This window comes from Dasypus novemcinctus, chromosome 22, assembly GCF_030445035.2.
Source record: "Dasypus novemcinctus isolate mDasNov1 chromosome 22, mDasNov1.1.hap2, whole genome shotgun sequence".
Taxonomy (NCBI): domain Eukaryota; kingdom Metazoa; phylum Chordata; class Mammalia; order Cingulata; family Dasypodidae; genus Dasypus; species Dasypus novemcinctus.
In genome coordinates this window covers 57,025,951-57,046,819 of record NC_080694.1, presented here as the reverse complement: position 1 = coordinate 57,046,819, position 20,869 = coordinate 57,025,951, and the positions used below count along the sequence as shown (strand labels likewise).

At 42.1% G+C, this 20,869-nt stretch overlaps 1 protein-coding gene and 1 long non-coding RNA gene across 2 annotated transcripts; one reads left to right on the top strand and one right to left on the bottom strand.

Moving 5' to 3' along the window:
• Nucleotides 1-594: 594 nt before the first annotated feature.
• ACOT13 (acyl-CoA thioesterase 13) lies at nucleotides 595-20,843 on the bottom strand. Its single transcript, XM_058285317.1, has 3 exons — nucleotides 20,529-20,843; nucleotides 4,859-5,043; nucleotides 595-2,437 (listed from the first exon to the last, which is right to left on the bottom strand). The coding sequence occupies exons 1-3, from the start codon at nucleotides 20,607-20,609 to the stop codon at nucleotides 2,281-2,283; spliced, it is 423 nt and encodes a 140-aa protein (XP_058141300.1). The 5' UTR covers nucleotides 20,610-20,843; the 3' UTR covers nucleotides 595-2,280.
• LOC139437308 (uncharacterized) lies at nucleotides 5,569-9,512 on the top strand. Its single transcript, XR_011647063.1, has 2 exons — nucleotides 5,569-5,854; nucleotides 6,879-9,512. It is a non-coding gene; the product is annotated as an uncharacterized lncRNA (long non-coding RNA).
• Nucleotides 20,844-20,869: the final 26 nt, after the last annotated feature.

Below are 20,869 nucleotides of genomic sequence, written 5' to 3'. Positions count from 1 at the left end.
GCCTGGCCTTTATGCTTGCTACGTGGGGAAAAAATGCTGTTAATTTCCAATTCCTTCAACATGCTCCCTGTCACTTGTGAATTAGAATTCATTTGAATGGTTACAGCCAAGTACTGAGAGGAAAGATGCAGAGGTTTAATTACCTTGCCCAGTCTTATATCATGAGTAGTGGAGGATTTGAATCCAGGCTAACTCTAGAGACCAAAAGTCTTAACTATTTTACTTATATTGAATTGTACTTAGGTTTAACAAGCTAGGCATTACAGCAGTAGTTTATTTTTTAAAAACTTTGGAATAACCTTAATTTCAAATATAGTAAAGTTCTGTGTAAGTTTCACCCACATTGTCTAGAGTATTTTGCCACATTTTTCATTCACTGCATATATTTATACATAATTATTTTTCTGAATATTTGTCAGTCATGTGTGTCATGATTCTTACCCCTTAGTGCTCTGGTGTGTCCCCCAAGAACAAGTATATTCTTAGATAACCACAGTAAAGTTACCAAACTCAGGAAATGTAATGTTGCTATTATACTTTTAATCTACTTTCCATTTGCAAGTTTTAATTGCCCTAGTAACATCCTTGATAGTGTTTTATTTTTAAAGTAGTTTTATTTAGAGTCACATACCATACAATCTGTCCAAAGTGTACAGTCAACGGCTTTTAGTATAATTGTGTTGTACATTTCACCACCACAAAAAATTTTAGAACGATTTCATTACTCCAAAAAGAAAAATGATAGTGTTTTAATTCCTCTACAGTACAGGCTCTTTACATGTAGTTGTCATGTCTCTAGTCTCCTTTAATCTGGAGCAGTTCCTCTGCTTTTTCTGTATTTCCTGATCTTACATTTTTTAGAGAGTACAGGCCAATTTCGTAGGATACAAAATACTTTTCATTTTGTGTTTGGTGTTTCTTCAGGGTTAGATTTGGATTATGCATTTGTGGCCAGCATCTGATAGAGGTGATGCAAGGCCTTCTCAGCAGCACAGTCAGTCTGCTCTTTGGTGATGCTGATGTTGATTGGTCCATGTGTGGCCTGCTTCTGTACTGTGTAGTGGTGCACATCCCTGCTCCTTACCAGGAACACCATGGTCAGGCAGAAATCCTGGGATCTATGATGGTTCCAAAAGGGTGATTTTCTAAATCTCCTTCCTCCGTGTTGAAAAGCATTCATTCTATTGTAAGGAAGGGCCAGTCTCTTACCTATCTAAACAGTAAGTGCTCAAAGATTACTTGCATGCCTCCCCTCCCCCCCACCTTTTTCGGTCCTGACTTGTCAGGCACAAGATAAGCTTATCTTGTAACTCCCCTGTTCCAACCACCAGCCCTAAGAATGAGCCACTTCTCTAAGGAGCCCAGGTTCCTTACAGTGGAAAACAAATCAAGATCTGGTGTACTGTGTGCTCACTGCTCATAGGGAGTCTGCTGCTACACCTTCAGTGGACAGCAGCGTCTATCTAGTATAGGCAGAGGATAACCTTTAGCTGTTAGATTATGTTTTTAAATTTATTTAAAGCTGCTTCCTTTCCATTTTTAGTAATGTTGGCTAAGAACTCCTGATACTAGAAATTAAATATTAAGAGTGCCCCAGTCAGCAAAACAGATCTCTGAACATGAACTAGACAACTGGTGAACTTGGTCTCTTTAATACTATAGACTGGAAGATTCAAGATTTGCTTGATTTTATTCTAGGTATTTAAAAAAGGGCTAACAATGTGTTTTTCCCTTTTTAATATAAAAGGTGTTGGTCCTGTACTTTTCACGGAAAAGTAGTACATGCATATACCCATTGGACCATTTCCTGTATCATTAAAGTGCTTTGCCTCAAACTTGAGAACTATTTTAGGCCCCACAGCTCAAAATATTTTGTTTTTCAATATAGGCTATAATTCATCTATTTTGAAGTTACATAATACAATTCGGTTACAAAAGAAATGGAAATGGGGAGTGGCACTTTAAAGCTGGGAAGAGTAACAGTTAATTTGTTTCTCCTTTAGCTTAATACTGGACTTTACATTTAAAGTAATCTTATCAAAGTCCCCCTGCTAGCTTCTTTGCTTTAACCTAACTGCAGAATATTAAAAAAAAGTTACTTATCCAAGTAATGTGCACATGATTAAAAAAAGAACTGAAGAAGCTTGAAATAAAAACAAAAAACAGACCTCTGTCCCCAAAGAAAATATTAGCTATTTCCTCTGGGTGTGCTAATTTATTTTAAAAATCAGATTTGTCAGATTAACACGATATTCATCGTTGGGCTTCTTCAGGTCGCCCTCAGTTTCCCAGGTGTTTCGTATGTCTGCCTTGTGCTATTAATTTTCCTGTGGCCTTGTTGGTCAAATCCACAGAGGCAAAGGCAAGTGTTTTTCCTTGCTTCAGAACATGTGCTGTAATCACTATATCTTCTCCAATTTTAGCAGGTGACATGTACCTTGAAAGGAAACATTTAAATACAGTTAAAGGAAAATAATTTTTGAAAGGGAAATTTGTATGCAGCTTATAAGTCTTCCTACATCGCTTATTTCACTCCTAAAAATAGTAAGAAGAATATCATTTAAGCTTTCTTGCATATGAATGGTTGGTCTTGCCCAAGTGCCATCTTCTTCCTGCTCTACAAACAAGTCTCTTCCCACAAATATGGGAAGGGACGATTTGCTTTTTTTTTTTAAGTTTATAAGTTCATAATTATTTGGGGCTAGTGAAAGATTTCCTCTAGCTTTCATTTAATCTACTTCCTAGTTGAAGTATCACTTAGTTTCTATATCTTGTCATTATCAATACTTAGAATTAACTCTAAAATGAATTAATATAAGAACTAAGATGAATTAATATAGGGTCTTTATAACCCTGATGAAGAATTACATATTTTCAAGAAGTATATTTCCTACCCACTTGTAATCATTAGTTGTCTTGAGTTCAGATGATTCTAGCTAAATTAAAAATAAAACTTAAGGGGATGAGACCTGTTTAAGATAATATTAATGCTTTACAAAGGGAAATAATTTCTTTACAGTTAATTTTTATCTTTCTGCTTTTAATAAAACAAGCAGTCTTAAAAAAGGATGTAGGTAGCAGAAGTAGCTCGGTGGTTTGAGCACCTGCTTCCCATGTATGAGGTCCTGGGTTCAATCCATGGTACCTCCCCGCCAAAAAGGAAAAAGGATTTGTCAAATTCAAAACAAGGTAAAAAGACTTCAGCATTTGTGGCTGGGAAGAATAAGGAATTTGTACTTTATCGCTAAAAAGGAGAAGCTATTTTGAATTCAAGCACCTTAATTTAGAAAAATGAAAATGGCATGTTCAGTAACAAGTTGCCTAATATCATTATTTCCCCAGGTTTTGTCTTAGCAATCAAGAATTTTGGCAAAAGGCCATTAACTTAAATCAGGGAGACAAGCAACCCCTTGTACTATAAATGAACAAATACTAAATCTGAGTAATTTGGAAGCTGGCATTTTGCAAACAGTATTCTTATCCAAAGTTACCCTTTTGGTCTAGAAATCAGTTTTTTTTTTAAACCGCAGTTCTAATCTGACAGGTGTCCTGGGTCTGTGTAAAATAGAACTTAAGGTTGAAGTAGAGAAAGCAAACTTTACTATTGCCAGTGGCAGTACAAAGAGTGAATAATGAGGTGTTCATTGAAACTTGTTTTGAAATATCAGAGTAAACCTTTGAGACTATGTCCTACTCTCTATTCACGTGAATCAAATTTTGAAGCTCAGGCAACTCTTGATAAGCAGACATTGCTTCTGGCAACACATATTTGAAAGGCCAAACGTATGCCTGATATTCTTTAGGGTTGTGAAAGCAGCATCTTAGAAGACATGAAGTGCAGTTCAGGATCTGAAGATCTCTTATTAGAGGCTTTTAGGGAAAAATGAAGTGTCATTAACCAAGTCTTAGCCCCCACACATGGAATTAGATAAGGAGACCACAGAATACGCTCACCAGTTACATACAGTCTTTTCTTTCTGCCTTTATACATCTTATTTTCAAAAGAGCATTTGTTTGCATCTTGTCCTCAGATTTTCTTGTTGCACCCTCAATTTAAGTTATTCCCATTGTAAGATTTCTTAAATCAGCCCAGTAAGAGGTTTACACTGTTTAAAAAAACCCAGTAACCTACATATTTCCATTCCCCTCATTTCTAACACTGACTCCCAGCTTAGGCCCTGCCTGAAGCCCCAGCAAATAAATTTTTTGTTGCATTGGTAAAAAAGCAACCATCTTAGACCTAAATTCTTGGGCCCTGTAGTCTTTACTGAATGGGACCAGGAACAGTACTAGTTTTTGTTGGAACTGAGTTTTGTTATAATATGGAAAAGTTTGACCCTTGCAGGTATTTTCACAAGGTGACGTTTGCTCCCTGGTCATGTAGTATGGACCTACAGAACCTGACTGCGGAGCTGAAGGGCAAGACGGCGCCCGTTCTTAAGAGTGGACATGTGGGTTCATCTTGTTACAACAAGATTACAATGTATACATGCAGTTACCTCCCACTTTGAATGTTACTCAGATTTTTCTTTAAGTATATATACTCCTTACAATCCATATAAGACATTGTACAAGGGACACCTTTCAGGACTGTATGAATGGTTAATTAGAAGTCAAATGTTTGCTTTTTTGAATGTGTGAGATCATTTCACCTTTACTACTGACATAGACTGTTCTTGGAAATTAGTTGCTCTAGTTCTAGATTTTAAGGCTGTGGAACTCTGGAGAGCAAATCTATACCTGCGCTTAAGGGTTACAAGCTAAGCAAATCTCATGCTATTATACATGTGTTTAATTTCAGTTTGAAACGAGCTATCACATTTTAAAGAGTTATTTGGGGTACAGTTTGGATACATACGTTATATTCATGTCAACACTGACTCCGGGTAAGCCTCTTTCTGTGCATAGCAGAGCCAATGTTGATATGTTATCTATAATCGTAGCTGTCAAACCTCCGTGGAGAGTGCCCATTTTATTAGCATGTTGTTCCTCTACTTTCATTTCACAAATCACTTTCCCAGGAGCAGTAGAGACAAGAGTCACCTAAACATATTAAAAAAAAAAAAAGAATTTTCAGCATTCGTTCTGTGGTGTGAGAAGAGCCAAAATAGTCTGTCAAGAATTATTAAGCTGGGGAACTTCCCTAAAAAGTTGATTTGGAAATTCAAATAAGCCACCAATCTCTCTACAATAGGAAAAAACCATTATGTGAGTGGCTTTTAAAGGAAACGGAGAATTGTGGGGAAAAGGATATTCTTGCTAATCCCCACTTCTCCGCAGAAATCAAACACTGCACCTGAGCTTTGCAGCCTGACTCAGATCTCCGTCTGCCTGCCTTCAAGTCCCTCTCAGCACTACCTGTAAACATGGTTTCGGGTCCTTCCACCAGGAAGACCTTCATTCTGGGTTCTACAGATCACAAACGTAGTGGTTTTATTTTTCCCCTAGAAGCCCCTGAAACAAAAACTGAACCACAAAATAGAAACTACCCTAAACTTTAAATGTTCTGTTTCTCCACCAAGCACGTCAACCGGAAAAGGCTAGGTCGTTTGCCTACAGCAATGTACCACGTGGCCACAAGATGGCCTCATAAACCAGCAGTGCCAGCCCAACAGGCCTGAGGCTTCTGTAAACTGTTTACCTACACTTGATCGCAGGGGTTGGCAATACAACGACTGATTTCGGATATCGACCTGCTCAAAGGACAGACAGGTACCCAAACTACTACGACATCTGAGGGAAGTGCTGCCGACAGGATGAATGCAGGCTGCCTCAAGTAAGAACCCCTAACGTTTTCAGGGGAGCCGCTTTAGGACCAGCTCCCTGGAAAATGGCATCCGAGTCTTAAGGAAAGGTAAGCGGTAGCCAGGTAAAGATGGGGAAGGAAACCAGGCAGTTCAGGAAACAAATACGCGAGCCTTGTAGACACAGAAGGCAGGTTGGGATGATTTTAAGGCACAGTGTGTTGAGTAGAGGTCAGTTCTTAGAATTCCATTTTATCTAACTTTCGTTAAAATGACAAAAGGTTTAACAAATGTCAGTTTGGCTTTTCCACTGCAGAATACTGTTTTAAATTCTTTTTCTTCTTTCCCACTCGAAAGGCCAAAGACCATGCTAAATATACAAGAATGGTTTAAAATGTACATTGGAATAAAGATAATTTTGTACTGGTCGGCCTGCTAGGGCAAGAGAAATGTTTTTGTGCTCGGCCAGTTCTTGTCTCCCTAAGTAGAATGAAGGAATTAAGCCGATGATGATGATGAAGGAATGCACTACTCAACCTCCCAGAGCTAGTAAAGAAGTCTTGTGGGGAAAGGGAGTAGAGCGAGCTACCCTCTCTTGACGGAATATTTAAAAAAAAGGAATCCCAGCCCCTCCAGACACGGGCTGGAGTGTACACACTTGCTTATGCAGTTATTCAAAAGAGCTAACTGTGTTAGAGTCCATATGGAGCTCTTCACATGCATTGTCAGTCCCCAAGAATCTCGTAAACGGCTATTATCTCCATCTCAGAGGCGAGAAAACAGCTAACCCACGGTTGGATTGACTCAGGCTCCTGGGTCTGACCACTACGCGAACTGCCTTCCTTCCTCTCTCCCGTGGCCTGTTACTGTGAGGTCCCTGCTAGCAGCCTTAGGCAGAGGCGGCTGTGGAGGGCCCTGATTCCTTAGCTTCCTGTCGGGAGCCCTGCGTGGAGCCTTTTATTATGCCCCTGGGCTGGAAATGTCCCTGCCACAGCCCAGATAGTTTCCTTTCTCGAAATCCAGTGCGTTGGCAGGATCTTCTATACGTAGCTCAGCCCCATCTGACACAACAGGCCCCTCAGTTTATCCGAAATGTCCTACGTGTGCACATACAAACCATCTGTCCTTTTCCAGATGGCCTGCATGTGCTGTCTCTTCTGGAGTTGGTTCCTCGGATTTCCACAGCACCTCGTCCAACCTCTGAGCTGTTTTCATCACAGATCGGATACCCTGGATGCCAAACACACAGGCTCTCCTTTCCGCTCTTACCTTTTCAGCAGAGACGGTGAGAAGGAATACCTAACAACCGACAGCAGTGACCTGGTTCCTAAGTTGAAGCCCTGCGGAGTTCCCCGCAGACCTTGATACTGCAGAGCTCCTGGTGTTTAAAACAGCTGCCGCTAACCCTATCACTGCTGCCTCTGCTAGAAGATGAGGTCTCCGTCTCAGTAAGGCTGTCTGTCTGTCTGGGCCAATAGGGCAGGAGTGTGAGAAAATGCATCAGCCCAGGAAGGGACTGCAGATGAAGGCCAGCCCACACACACAGAAGCAGAGAAGGTGAGCACAGTAGATGAGAGTTTTGTGTATATTTGGTAAAAAGGACTTTTTTAAGCAATCAGCTGTGATGGTGGACACTGATGATTTCATGTGAGCCATGGTACGCATGCCAGGAGTATATCTGAGGATAATGTATGGATGTATCTTTTTATAAGGGAGGTAAAATGAGTAGGAAGGCAGGAGGTAGCAGTGTGATGGGGATGCAATAGCAACAAAAATGGATGAAAGGACGTGATAGGCCAGACAAGGTTATATTCTATAAAAGTACTTTGTTCAGCCATGTTGCTTTATCAGTCCAGCATTTTGGTTTCATAACCACTGAGTGTTGTTAGTGGTTTAATTGCACAGGCAGGTGGAGTTCAGTGGTTAAGAGCTCTGGCTCTGGAGCTAGACTTAGGTAAGATTCTTCTTCTTTTTTTTTTTTTTTAACATTCTCCATAGAATTTAATATACTTTTTTGTTTTTATTTTTTAAAAGAAAACTTAGGCAGTGGACTTGGCCCAGTGGTTAGGGCGTCCGTCTACCACACGGGAGGTCCACGGTTCAAACCCTGGGCCTCCTTGACCAGTGTGGAGCTGGCCCATGCGCAGTGCTGATGCGCGCAAGGATTGCCCTGCCACGCAGGGGTGTCCCCCGCGTAGGGGAGCCCCACGCGCAAGGAGCGCGCCCCATAAGGAGAGCCACCCAGCGCGAAAGAAAGTGCAGCCTGCCCAGGAATGGTGCCGCACACACAGAGAGCTGACACAAGATGACACAACAAAAAGAAACACAGATTCCCATGCCGCTGACAACAACAGAAGCGGACAAAGAAGGTGCAGCAAATAGACACAGAGAACAGACAACCGGGCTGGGGGGCAAGGGGAGATAAATAAATAAATAAATCTTTAAAAAAAAAAAAGGAAACTTAGATTACATAAATGTTACACAAAAAATATACAGGATTCCCATATGCCCTGCTCCCCAGCCCTCCCACATTTTCCCACACCAGCAACATCCTTCATTAGTGTGGTACGTTTGTCATAATTGATGAACACATCTTGGGGCATTGCCACTAAGCCATGATTATAGTTTACATTGTACTTCACACACTCTCCCGCACATTTTTGCAAGTTATTACATAATATATAATGGCCTGTATCTGTCACTGAAATGTCATTCAGGATAATTCCCAAGTCCCAAAAATGTCCCCAAATTGCACCTATTTTTCTCTCTCCCTCCCCTCAGAACCTCAACTGGCCACTGCCTCCACATCCATGATATAAGTTCTTCCATGCTAGGATCACACAAGTCTATAGTAGAACAAGTGTAAGTCTACTCTATCCCATCATCTATTCCCCGGTCTTGAGGATTCTGTGATGGTGATGCCCTCTCTACCTCTACCTGAGAGGGGTTTTAGGTCCCATGGGGCAGATGGATTGGACATTCTTGCTTGTAGTTGTAGACTCTCTTCATTGAGATGGTCATTGTCAGTCATCTTCTTGTTAGTTGTCCTTGGTGAGTCCAATGAACTGGAGTAGGTGTTGCAAATCTGTTAAGATTCGGGGCCCAACTGGCACGTGGACAGCCCAAAGATTTAAGTTTCTTGGACATACAACTATCAACTCTAGTACTAACTATAGGTTCAAATAGAAGGGGCAGCAGAAACATGTGTAGGGAAAACACAACTGAGTCCAACTCTATCACACTATGGAATTTAAATTCCACTGTAGAGTCTACTGGCAGAGTGCCAGACTCCTGAGCTGTCTGCCCTACCTATAGTGTCTGGATGTCTCCAAAATCCTCAGGAGCCCCGCTATTTGAGGTAAAACTTACTTTGGCAGTATTTGAGTTTCTGCTGAAACATGCATAAGCATAACCTCTGAAATGACCTCCAAACTCACTTTGAAGTCTCTTAGCCATATAAACTCATTTGTCTTTACCCTTTTTCCCTGTTGGTCAAGGTCTTTTCCAGTTGCATTGGTAGTAATCCCTAGGTGCCAGGGAGGCTCATCCCCAGTAGTTATGTCCCATGTTGGGGGGAAGGTAATGCATTTAAATGCTGAGTTTTGGCTTAGAGAGAGAGATTCTTAATTTCTCTGAATCTAAGTTTCCTCACCTGTAAAGTAGAGATGATAATATCCCTGCCCTCCAGAGCTTTTGTAAAGAGTAACATAATCAAAGTTGTAACCCTAGAATACAATCATCATCAAAATAAAAATTTTGGTTTATAAAGTTTGGCATGGATTTTCTTCAAATTGCCGAGATGGAACTGCCTCTATTGCCAAGGCCAATGAAGACTTGATGGCTAAATTCAATGGACACTTTTTGGTCTCTCCCTTATTTGACTTCTCAGCATTCTATGACATCATGGGCCTTTCATGGCCTTGCCTTAATCCCGTGACCCCACCTCCTGGTTTTCTTCCTCCTCTTCTAGCCACTCCTCAGTCATCCGCAATGCCCACCGGGTGTCTTAGGGTCAATAATTCATTCAGATTAGTTTGTAGCAAGACTAGGAAGAGCAAACTCAGGCACTATAGCTCAGTGGTTAGTCTCATGGGCTTTAAAGCAGACAACCGGGCTCTCTATTATTAGCTGTGAGACCTTGGGGAAGTTAAGCTTCAATTTTCTCATGTACAAAATGGGGATAATAATAGCACCTACCTCATAGAGTTATGAGAGTTAAACAAGATATATATAGGTAAAGAATTCGTGGAATGCCTGGCTAAGAGTGGTCAGTAAATGTCAGTATTACTGAGAGGACCAGAACTGTCAGAAAGACCCCTGCCCACTTGCTTTTCTCTTTGCAAGTAGAACTCTCACTCAGCTTCAGTTTACAAGGCTTAAACAAACTTGGAAAGTTCAGGTGCTAAGGCTTAAACAAACTTGGAAAGTTCTGAAGGCTAATATGATCCTGTTACACAACCCATCTTCCACTCTGATTATAAAAGGCCCAGCTGCCAGACAAACAGCAAAGTGTACTAACATAAGTATTCAAGATGCATGTAGCATAAAGCAAGTCTGTGGGGAAAGGCTGATAAATCTAACGAGATATTTAAGCCATGACCAATTTAAGACAAAGAAAATGTCTTCTCAGGGCAAAAAGCATGGCATGCAAAATTCCTCAAACCCCTGGCGGCATCACTCCTTTGTCTTCATATTTCACTAACCAATCCATCAGCAAATCCTGTCAGCTCTATCTTCAAACATATCCAAAATCTCAACCACTTCCTCAGTCCCCACCCACCTACCATGTACTTTCCATCCTGGTCCAAACCGCTACCATTTCTTCCAAGTTACTGCAATTGCCTGCCGGCTTATCTCCCTACTTCTGCTCTTGCTCCCTTATATCTATCCTCAATATTAGCAAGAGGTGCTTTTTTCAAAATGTAAGTCAAGCTTTTTTCACAAAGATGGTGCGGAAAGCGAAGAAGGAAGCGCCTGCCTATCCCAAAACTGAAGCCAAAGCAAAACCTTTGAAAGCCAAGAAGGCAGTACTGAAAGGCGTCCACAGCCACAAAAAAAAAAGAGGATCCACACATCACCCACCTTCCGGCAGCCCAAGATACTGTGTTCTCAGGAGACAGCCCAAATATCCTCAGAAAAGCGCCCCCAGGAGAAACAAGCTTGACCACTATGCCATTGCTAAGTTCCCTCTGACCACTGAGTCAGCCAGGAAGAAGACTGAAGACAACGACACACTTGTGTTCATTGTGGATGTCAAGGCCAACAAGCACCAGATCAAACAAGCTGTGAAGAAGCTCTATGGCATTGATGTGGCCAAGGTCAACAACCCTGATCAGGCCTGATGGAGAGAAGAAGGCGTATGTTTGACTGGCTCCTGACTATGATGATTTGGCTGTTGCCAACAAAATTGGGATCATCTGAGTCCAGCTGGTTAATTCTAAATATATTAAGTTTCGTGACCATAAAAAACAAGCAAACAAAAAAAAACAAATGTAAGTCAAATTACATCGCTCTCCTGCTCAACATGCTCTAATGGACCCCCCACCACTGAGCAAAAGACAAAGTCCTTCCATGACCTACAGAGCATCACATCTCCTACAACTCAGGCCTTGCTAGCTTCCTCTGCACTCCAGCCATGGGGGCTGCCTCGCCAGCACGCTGTGGTCTTAGGACCACTGCAGCTGCTCTTCCCTGCCTGGACCTCTTCCCCTTCAATCTCCAGGCTTGCTCAGGTTTTGAGTGAAATGCCACTTTTCAGTGACATCTTCCTAGCTCGTACTACTTAAAATTGAACTAAAAATTAAAGACCCGTAAAAGTACATATCTTAGGGAAAAAATGTTAACTTACTATCCTCATCTCTGCTTTCTTTTATAGCACTTATCACCCCTATCATATTATTTATTTTGTTTAGTGTTCGATTTCCCTCATTAAAATATAAGTTCCATAAATGCAGGAATTTCTGCCAGTTTTGTTCACTGGTATACCCCCAGAGACCAAAATGGTGCTTGATACACAGTAACCCTCAAATGTTTGTAAAATAAATGAACACACCCAAATCTGAAGATCTACTAGGGGGGTCACATAACATTAAGCCCAACATTTACTGGCTTTAGCAACTAGGTGAACAAACTGTTAGGGAGAATCTTCTATGTGAAAGCCATTCTACTAAGCATCTTCCACTAGGCACTGTAGTTTGATTGGACAAATGAATATCAAGCATCTACTGTGAGCTTGCTCCTGAAGGGCCCTCAATTTGGAGAGGCAAGAGAGACAAATCAACATATATTTTCTATAGTACACAGTAAAGTCCTATAATAAAAATAGGCCAAAGTACTAGAAGTAGTACAGAGGAAGACATTTAGGGATGCCGAGGAAGGTTTCTCAGGGACAGTGGATGCTACCTGAAAAGGACTTTGAAAGATAAGAGTGAAAATGATGGATAATTAGAGCAAGAATAGGGGATCCAAAGACGAGGAAGAGGTCCTAGTTCCCGAGGAGTGTATAAACACATAAAGGTTTTAAGAAAAGGCCAAAATGAACAAAAGTGCAAAAAGTGTCATGGAAGGCAAAACAAAGCCCTAGGGAGGGCAAAATAGAACTTAATTAAATATTCCCCCAAAATCTAACAGGTGGAGTAACACACTACTCTCATTCACTAGCATTGTGGTGCTGGTGGTGGGAGATAAGCTATGGTTGAAAAGCAACCACTGGTAGGGGATAGACTGGGGTTCTCAGAACTGTTTTTATATTATTTTTGTAACTTTCTTCTAAGTCTGAAAATACTTCAAAATAAAAATTTAAAAGTAGGCGGCAGACTTGGCCCAGTAGTTAGGGTGTCTGCCTACCACATGGGAGGTCTGCGGTTCAAGCCCCGGGCCTCCTTGACCCGTGTGGAGCTGGCCCATGCGCAGTGCTGATGCGCGCAAGGAGTGCCCTGCCACGCAGGGGTGTCCCCGCGCTGGGGAGCCCCACGTGCAGGGAGTGCACCCCGTAAGGAGAGCCACCCAGCGCGAAAGAAAGTGCAGCCTGCCCAGGAATGGCGCCGCACACACGGAGAGCTGACACAGCAAGATGACGCAACAAAAAGAAACAGATTCCCGTGCCTCTGACAACAACAGAAGCGGACAAAAGAAGACGCAGCAAATAGACACAGAGAACAGACAACCGCGGTGGGGGGGGAGGGGAGAGAAATAAACAAATAAATAAATCTTAAAAAAAAAATTTTAAAAGCAGAAGCAATCACTGTATATTTTTCCCAAGGCTGGTAAATGGCAGATTCTGTTGAGCCATTCTGGAAGGGCTCTATTTCGTAAATCACAGGGAAAGACTTATCTCATATACAGATTCTCTGCTGCTTTGGATCTGGAGAAGAGGGACTGACAGCGAACCAGCCTCCTCATCCTTCCACAGGCTGAGGATTTGGACAACATCTACTCACAAATCCCATTCTCCTCTCAAGGACAAAGCATGGAATTGTATAGAATTTTTGCAACTGGGCTACAGTTTGGAATCTAGTTCTGGAAAAACAGGAGTTCCCAGGAGGAGGATGCCCTGACAGGAATGCAAATAGGGTGAACCCAGAAAAGGGGACTGGCTTAGTTAGCTCTCTCATGATAAAACAATCAATCAAATAGTAGAACTTTAAGTCATATATCCGTTCACTAAGGAACAGTGTTCTAGGAGTTCCTGGATCTCCTAGGACGGTGAAGTAAAAATTATACAGCTTTGTTTAGTCTTGCGTTCTTACTTTTTTTAACAGATACATTTAATTTCTATAAAAGCTCTCCGAGCAGAACTTTCTAAGGCCTTTGCAAGCCTCAGGACTTGGAATAAAAGGGCTACTTGACAAGTAGAATAAAAATTTAGCAGCTTATTAGACAGTCCACATAGGGCTAACTAAACCTTGGCCATTTTCCATGCAGAGCAAATGTTACATTCATCATTTCTCTTGAAACCGTCCATCCATTCACCACTGCTAAAATTATAAACGAATTTTACAAAGCATCTATATTTGCTCTCAGTTGATGCCAAATCCCTTCTCCCTACAATATTAATAACCCTTGACTTGAGTTCATTATTAATTTCATCTTCAAATTTTAAATATTATTTCTGAGCTATCTTACAAAATTTTGAGATGACACTCACAAAACATAAAATTAACTATTTTAAAATGAACAATTCCATGTCATTTAGTACATTCACAAAGTTGTACAACCATCACCAATCTCTAGCTGCAAAATATTTCCATCACTCCAAAACGAAAGCGATAACCTTTAAGTAATTACTTCCCATGCTCCTTCCCCCAGCCCCTGGCAATCTATTATCTGTCTCGATAGATTTACCCATTCTGGATATTTCTCAGAAATGGAATCATCCAACAGTGACCTGTCGTGTCTGGCTTCTTTCACTTAGTGTAACGTTTTTGAGGTTTATCTACATTGTAGCATATATGAGTACTTCATTCTTCCTTTGCTTTTTAATTACAAAAATGAAATCCTTCATTTACCATAATAAATCTAACAGTACAGAAATGCAATGGTCTATCAGATTACTTTAAAAAATAATGGATGAGTGTAGCATCCCCCCATTCTTCATCAGTAATGGATAGTATCACGTTTTTTGGTTTTTTTTTATAATATCACTTTTAATTTTTACAATCTGACAGGCAAATCATGGTGTCTCATGATTTTAATTTGCATTAGCTAGATTAATGGCAATGTCAAGCATCCTTTCATGTTTATTGGTTGTCTGCATTTTTTTTCTCTGAATAGGCTGTTAACATGCTTTGTGCCCACTTCACTATTAGACTCTTTGACTCTACAGCTCTTCTTACCATATCAGATTTTAACACCTAGTTATATGGTGCAATTCTTTCCCAGACTATTTACAAAGTGCATGGTGCCTCACACATAGGAAGTGCTATATAAATGTTTTAAAATAAACAAAAATGCCTAACTTTATAAATACCTATGCAACCCATCATTAAATGACATGGTCCTATGTGAGTAAATCATTTTTTTAAGACAAGACTCTTACAGTTGCACAGGGCTCCTTCACATGGAGCTACTATTTCTTTGACCAGTTTACCTATAGTTGGACTTCTAGGTTATTTCCTATTTTTGATATTATAAATAATGTTGCAATGAATCTTTTGGTTCAAAAGTCTTTTCTTTTTTTAAGATTTATTTATTTCTCCCTCTGTCCTTGTTGCCTGCTCTCTGAACCTCAAAAATGTTACACTAAGTGAAAGAAGCCAGACACGACAGGTCACTGTTGTATGAGTCCATTTATGAGAAATATCCAGAATGGATATTCATTTCTTATAGCTTAGCTAAGAACCTAGAGAAAGTCTGGCTACATACTTGGCGAGCCAGCCAGGAGGTATTGGTGAAACTATGGCCTACAGCCTGCTTAAAGCCCTCTTCTGGGTATCCATTTTAAACAGGTTCATCTATGAGTCCCCAGAAGACACAATCCCAGAAGGGAGGGGGCTGGGGCACAGGACCACTCTGTGCCCACACAACATGCCCAGGCTTGTTTGGCCTGATCCCGGCTGGGACGGCAGGGGTGCGGGGCAGGGTCTAAAGCAAGGCCCTGCCAAGACAGAGGTTCCCTGGCCAAGCTCCGGGCACTGTGAAGCCACTTTTTCAAGATTTTTTAGCAGTCACTGGCTTTGCCCTTGGGCCTGATTGCCATTGCCTTCTCCCGCTCTCTTCTCTCCATGGAGCGACATGACTGAGAGCCAGGGGCTTGCACCTCCCCACAGGTCCATGCCTTTGCAGGCCACCTTCTTATCCACCACACCCGGCTACCTGGTCTGGTACAGGGTGGGAGGGCAGTGGCTGGCAGGGGCAAGGTGGATGCTGTGGGAATTTCCTTTCCCTGAGTGGCCACGGGTTCTCTTCATAATTAACCTTTACCCACATTTAATCTTCCTATTTCCTACTACTGAATTTCTCATTACAGATTTGTAAAATGCTTTGGAACGTCTTAGTAGAAACTGTAAAGCTGAAAATGCATTTACTAGTGAGTTTTAGCCCTCCCCTTGGCACAAGAAAGTTTTTACCTTAGGGCACCAAGGCTAGAACAACTGACCTCTAATCTTTTAATGGCATTTTGATGATATAACTGAGAAACTCTCAGGCATGAACTAGGAGTACTTTTAAGACCTTTCTAAGAATAGGAAGAAGTTTTCTCTGCCCCTTCTCCAAGAAGCAATATTTAACTTGACCTATTTGGTCTAACTTCCAAGTCCAGAAAGTCCCAGAAATGCCTGGCGGCAGGGGCTCTGAGATTCCAGGGTTGGCAGGAATCAGAGAACAGCCAAACATCCCCTGAGATTTAGCTCAGACGCTTCAGTTTGGATAATAGTACAGTCAGTCTTGGACCTTGGAATGTCAGGACTAACAAGAACCAGAGCAGTAAACTCTGGACATCCCCCAAGATGTGCTTGGGCCCTTCTGTTCAGACACCTGAACATCCCCTGAGACTTACTTCTGGCATTTCAGTTTGGGCAACTGCTCCCAATGTCTCCTACCAATCTGTCTTGGACACTTTGGCCTGAACTTAGGGATTTTCAGGCATTCCCTAGGTCAGCCACAGGAATGCCCACTGGCAGGGCTCTGGATTAAATTCTCAGGATGCTGAGACCAGAGCATCAGCTCCAAATTATTTGGAGTAGTAAATGTTTTAGTCAGACTTGGACTCTGGAACACCAGATCAGGTGACGAAAAAGCACTTCTTCATTCTTCGTAGAATAATGGGCTTGGTCTCTAGCCCACCAGAAGACTCCCCATAGGAGCGTCTTCATAGAGATCAGGAAATTTTGCCTACTGCTGGTCTATGTGGCCACAGTATGGCTGAGAGCAGCCTCTGTACGGGACCCTGAATTCCAGTTAAACCAGTCTAAAAAAGGAAGACAGACAGATCTGATGCCCAAAAACCTCATGTCATGTCTCCTTAAAGAAATGAGGAAATACACCTCAAACTTCCATTAGTTTAAACTCAGTTATGCCTACAAAAGGTGTGAATAGGGATCAAGATCCAGACCGGTTACTGGACCTTTCCTGGAAAATAAGAAACCTCATATGCCATCGATTAAGATAAAAACGTTTCTAGAAATGCTAAGGGTATAAAATTCTCCCTTCTGTTTTAATCTGTGCTTTACTTTGTGTACTATTTTGAAATTTTTGTTTACCTTTGTCAGTTTGTTTGTGCCTAGGAAATCAGATTTGGGCTCCAGCTGTTACAAATTGGATAACAGTGAAAGGTAACCTAAAAATGAATCTTTAAATGTCAATACTGTCTTGCAAGTGGATTAAAGGTATTAATATAAATTACAAGTGAAATTAGTTCAACTGCTAGAAAAGTAGAACTCAGCAAAGTTGTTACTAATAAAATTCTTGTCACTTAGTTAATGAAGGCACCCAATTCACCTTAAAGTAAAAACTTACTAGAAACAGTAACTAAGTTAAGATCATTATATAGATGCCTTTATATTATAAAACAGTAGTAGAGCTGGGGAAAATCAAGAGATAAACTTCAGCAGTGTCAAAGTCTCTAGTGCATTCAAACCAGACCTTCAGTACACTGCAGGTTGCCTCTCCAACTGTGTTATCAGTTAGGTTGGTCACTTACCCCTAAAACAATAAGGGTATCTACTACATCTCTGGCTCTGCTCCTGAAGTCAATGGAGATTTCATTGCAGTTTCGGACTCCTGCAACAGCCAATGATAGTTTGATATAGCCAAATTTATAATGGCTATCACCTCCAGACTGGCACTGTTTCATAGCACCAAAAGGTGCTATGCACCAGGCCAGTGGAATACTGGAAACTACTCTTAGGGTCAACAGTGCTGCAGCATGCTGGCTGTGTGAAGGACAGTGGAGCAATGTGCCAGAGTGACATAAGCAGAACTTATAAACAATTGGTATTATGGCCTGTTCCCATGGAGAGATAATATGCATGGCATTACGAATGTGGAACTTGGATCTATTAACTGCAACTCGAAGAAAAAGCTCATGCATTGTATAGTGCATTCATTAGTATTAAGTATTGCACCTGTATCTCTTCTATTCTAGATATATGCCTGATGATTATGGTGATATCTTTTCTATTCTAGATTTTATGCAGAGGAATATTGAACATGTTAAAAGTCCTGATAAACTGCATTTTCTAAGTAGTTAATGAATGTGCCTATAAGATAAAAAATGGTCACCTTGCCTGAGAGCAGTGGGAGCAATAGCCCTTTTAAATAAAAAGCCACCAAATTAACTTGGGGGTGATCTCTCAGTTTTCACCCCACACCAGCTGAAAAACATGTATAACCCAGGTCTCCCTCCTAGCCCTTATTCCAGAAACTGTCCCACTCATACTCTGGGGAGGACTGGCAAACCCATATGCCAGCCTGTCAGGGTTAAGAGTTTTCCTACCAGAAGGGAAACAGCAAATGAAGTGGCTAAGACCCACTTCAGCTTAGCCCCTTTGAGATGGTCCATGGACAACCCTTCCTCACCCAGGACCTGAAAAACAGGTTCTAATCAAAACTTGGCAAAAACAAACAAACAAACAAAAAACAAAACCTCACTCTTAATTAAAGACAAAATGGAAGGAACCTTACTTTCTGATTCTAATCACTCCCTGGGCTGTTAAAGAAAATCCAGCTTGGTGCACTTATCCCAAGTAAAGCCAGCTGCCCAAGGAAGTGCCAGCTCACCAGAAGCACCTGACGGGACACACCAGTGCCAAACATTGGACAGCCTGAAATAACTCTTCAAGAGGCAAAGCAAGGTAGTGTCTGTGTCAAAGCCAGCTCTTTCCTCTAACTCTAGCCCAAATGCCTATTGCTAGGGTGAGGGCAAACCAGACACCCCTTTGTGTGTTTTCATCTCTTGTAGTTTAATTAAAAGGGCTAAGTGCCTCTTCTCATTCCTCTCCTCAACCACAGGAACTGGGATTGACAATCTACCTCTAACCCCGTTGTCTACTGCAGTCTCTCCCTAGAGTTAACCAACAGCATAAAATAACTGAAGGAAGAATACTGTTTCTCACCAACTTCAGGAAAATGTAGCCTTTGCAGGCACCTGATCTTTTCTACTTTTGTGGTCCAGTATCCTTAGTGAGACCACATATCCTCAAAATTCTAAATAAACTTATTTCTTCCAGAATCAACATCTTGTGAGCCATATGGATTTCATCCAGCTTCACCCAGAATGTCAGATCTGTCTTCCTCCAACTGCAATAGAACAGCCAGAAGGTTTTATACTTTCTCAGGTATGGCCTACTGACTCTAACCAGCAGGAATTTACAGAAGAATGACCATCGTCCTTCAGTACCCCTTTAAGAAAAAAGGTGTAAACTCTCTGAAGGGGGAAATGAAGCACGTCAGTTAGGGAATTAATAGACAGATCTTGAACTGGCAAAAAAATCACTTTCATTAAACACACGTGCTCCAGTATCCTCAAGGTGGCTGCTGGAGAACCTGTGAGATTTCCCCCATTCAGAACATGATTTCCTCTGGGAGCCAGGAGAAGCCCTGGATATTCTCCAGGGGTCTTATCATTGGGTCCTCCCAGGACATTGATGGGTGGGGAAATCGATCAAAACAGCAAACAGCTGGGACATCTCCCCTGTCATTAGTAAAGGGGCAGAATAATTAATGGTTCAAAAGCAAGCAGCCTCCCCTCTTGCCTTTTGAGCCCTGTTCTTGCCTTCTGCCCCATGTTCTGGCCTTCTTCCCTGCCCCTCCCGTGTCTGGATCAACATGCAAGTAAAACCTGGGCATTTAGAATTTATAATGGGGAATTATAGCCTGTAAACTGGCCCTCTATCACTCTGTAGCTCCTTCCTCTCTACCTGGGACCCATGATCTGTTATTTTCTTCCATTTCTCTTCTCACCATTCCTTAATAAATTACTGGCCTAACTAACCCGGGTTGCTCTTGAAGTTTGTTTCTTGTAGCTTAGCCAAGAACCTAGAGAAAATCTGGCTACAAGGGAGCTAATGAATAACTGGGTGTAGCTGAACACAGGTTCCTTCATTAATAAACTCTAAGGGGTTGAACAAGCTGAGGGTGAACCCCAAATCAGGGGGAGTTACAAAGTTACGATCATTTTCAGACATCAAAGTTCTGAGACAGGAAAATAGAGTAGAGGTCAGTCACAACGTTTTCCAATGGATATTAAACAGAGGAGGATGGATTGGGGTAAACCTACCCAAGGGTGAGCTCAGTCTAGAATTACCACCCCCAATAGTAAACATACACAAAGGTGAGCCTAATCTATCAACAGAAGTAAAGTCAATCTAGAATTACCATCACAAAGGTAAGCATGCCCTAGAGTGAGTTTAAGTTTAAAAAGAGCTGGCTAGTAATGTGGGACCACTGTCGCCAGCTTCAGGTATGAACCTTTTGCTATTTTATAACATAAAGGCATCTACAGAATGATTTAGTAATTATAATTGTTCATTTAACCCTCGGTTGCATGGCATCCATCCTTCAATAAGGCAATTATTCATCTTCTAGACTGTGAGGACGCCTTAAACGTGGAGGTTGTCCTTCTCAGCTCCAGCACCGAGGAACTGTCTCCCCAAGAGTGATAACCACACGTTTAGATGAGACCATCTAAGCGCAGGACCTGGTACATCACAGGCGCGCCAGTGCAGCAGTAATCAGCGTTACGGGGGTACACGGACACTCGAATGGGAGCTGGCAAGAGTTATTTATTAAGCGCGCACCAAGCCCGGGCTCTCCCCTGACCAGAAGCCGTGGCTTCATCTCCAGTACCTTTTCCAAAACTCTATCGAAGTTGCGCGCACTGGCCAGGGCCTTCAATATCTCCCGCACGTACTGTGTCAGCTGGCTCATCGCGCTGGCTCGCCGGCTCCCGGGCAAGAACGGACCTACAAGAGTCGGGGAGACCCAGGGTTCCGCCGCCAGCCCAAGCACCCTGAGGTCGAAGCAAAGGCAGCTCGCTCCGCCGGGCGCGCGCACGACCTCCGGCGCCCCGCGACGTGCCGCCCTCCTGTGACCGCGCGCGCACGCGACCCTGGCCTCGCGCGCGTTTCCGGCGGGGCTACGGGAGCCGCGCAGAGGTAGAGTGCGCCTGCGCAGAGCTGCGCGCCCGC

Bases quoted from the DNA above. Each gene is read 5' to 3' on its own strand.
- ACOT13 (XM_058285317.1), bottom strand. From the start codon at position 20,609: ATGAGCCAGCTGACACAGTACGTGCGGGAGATATTGAAGGCCCTGGCC. The intron at 5,044-20,528 runs GTACTGGAGATG...TAATATGTTTAG, and splicing joins TCGATAGAGTTTTGGAAAAG to GTGACTCTTGTCTCTACTGC. The intron at 2,438-4,858 runs GTATGTATCCAA...TTTCCTTTCAAG, and splicing joins AGTGTTGACATGAATATAAC to GTACATGTCACCTGCTAAAA.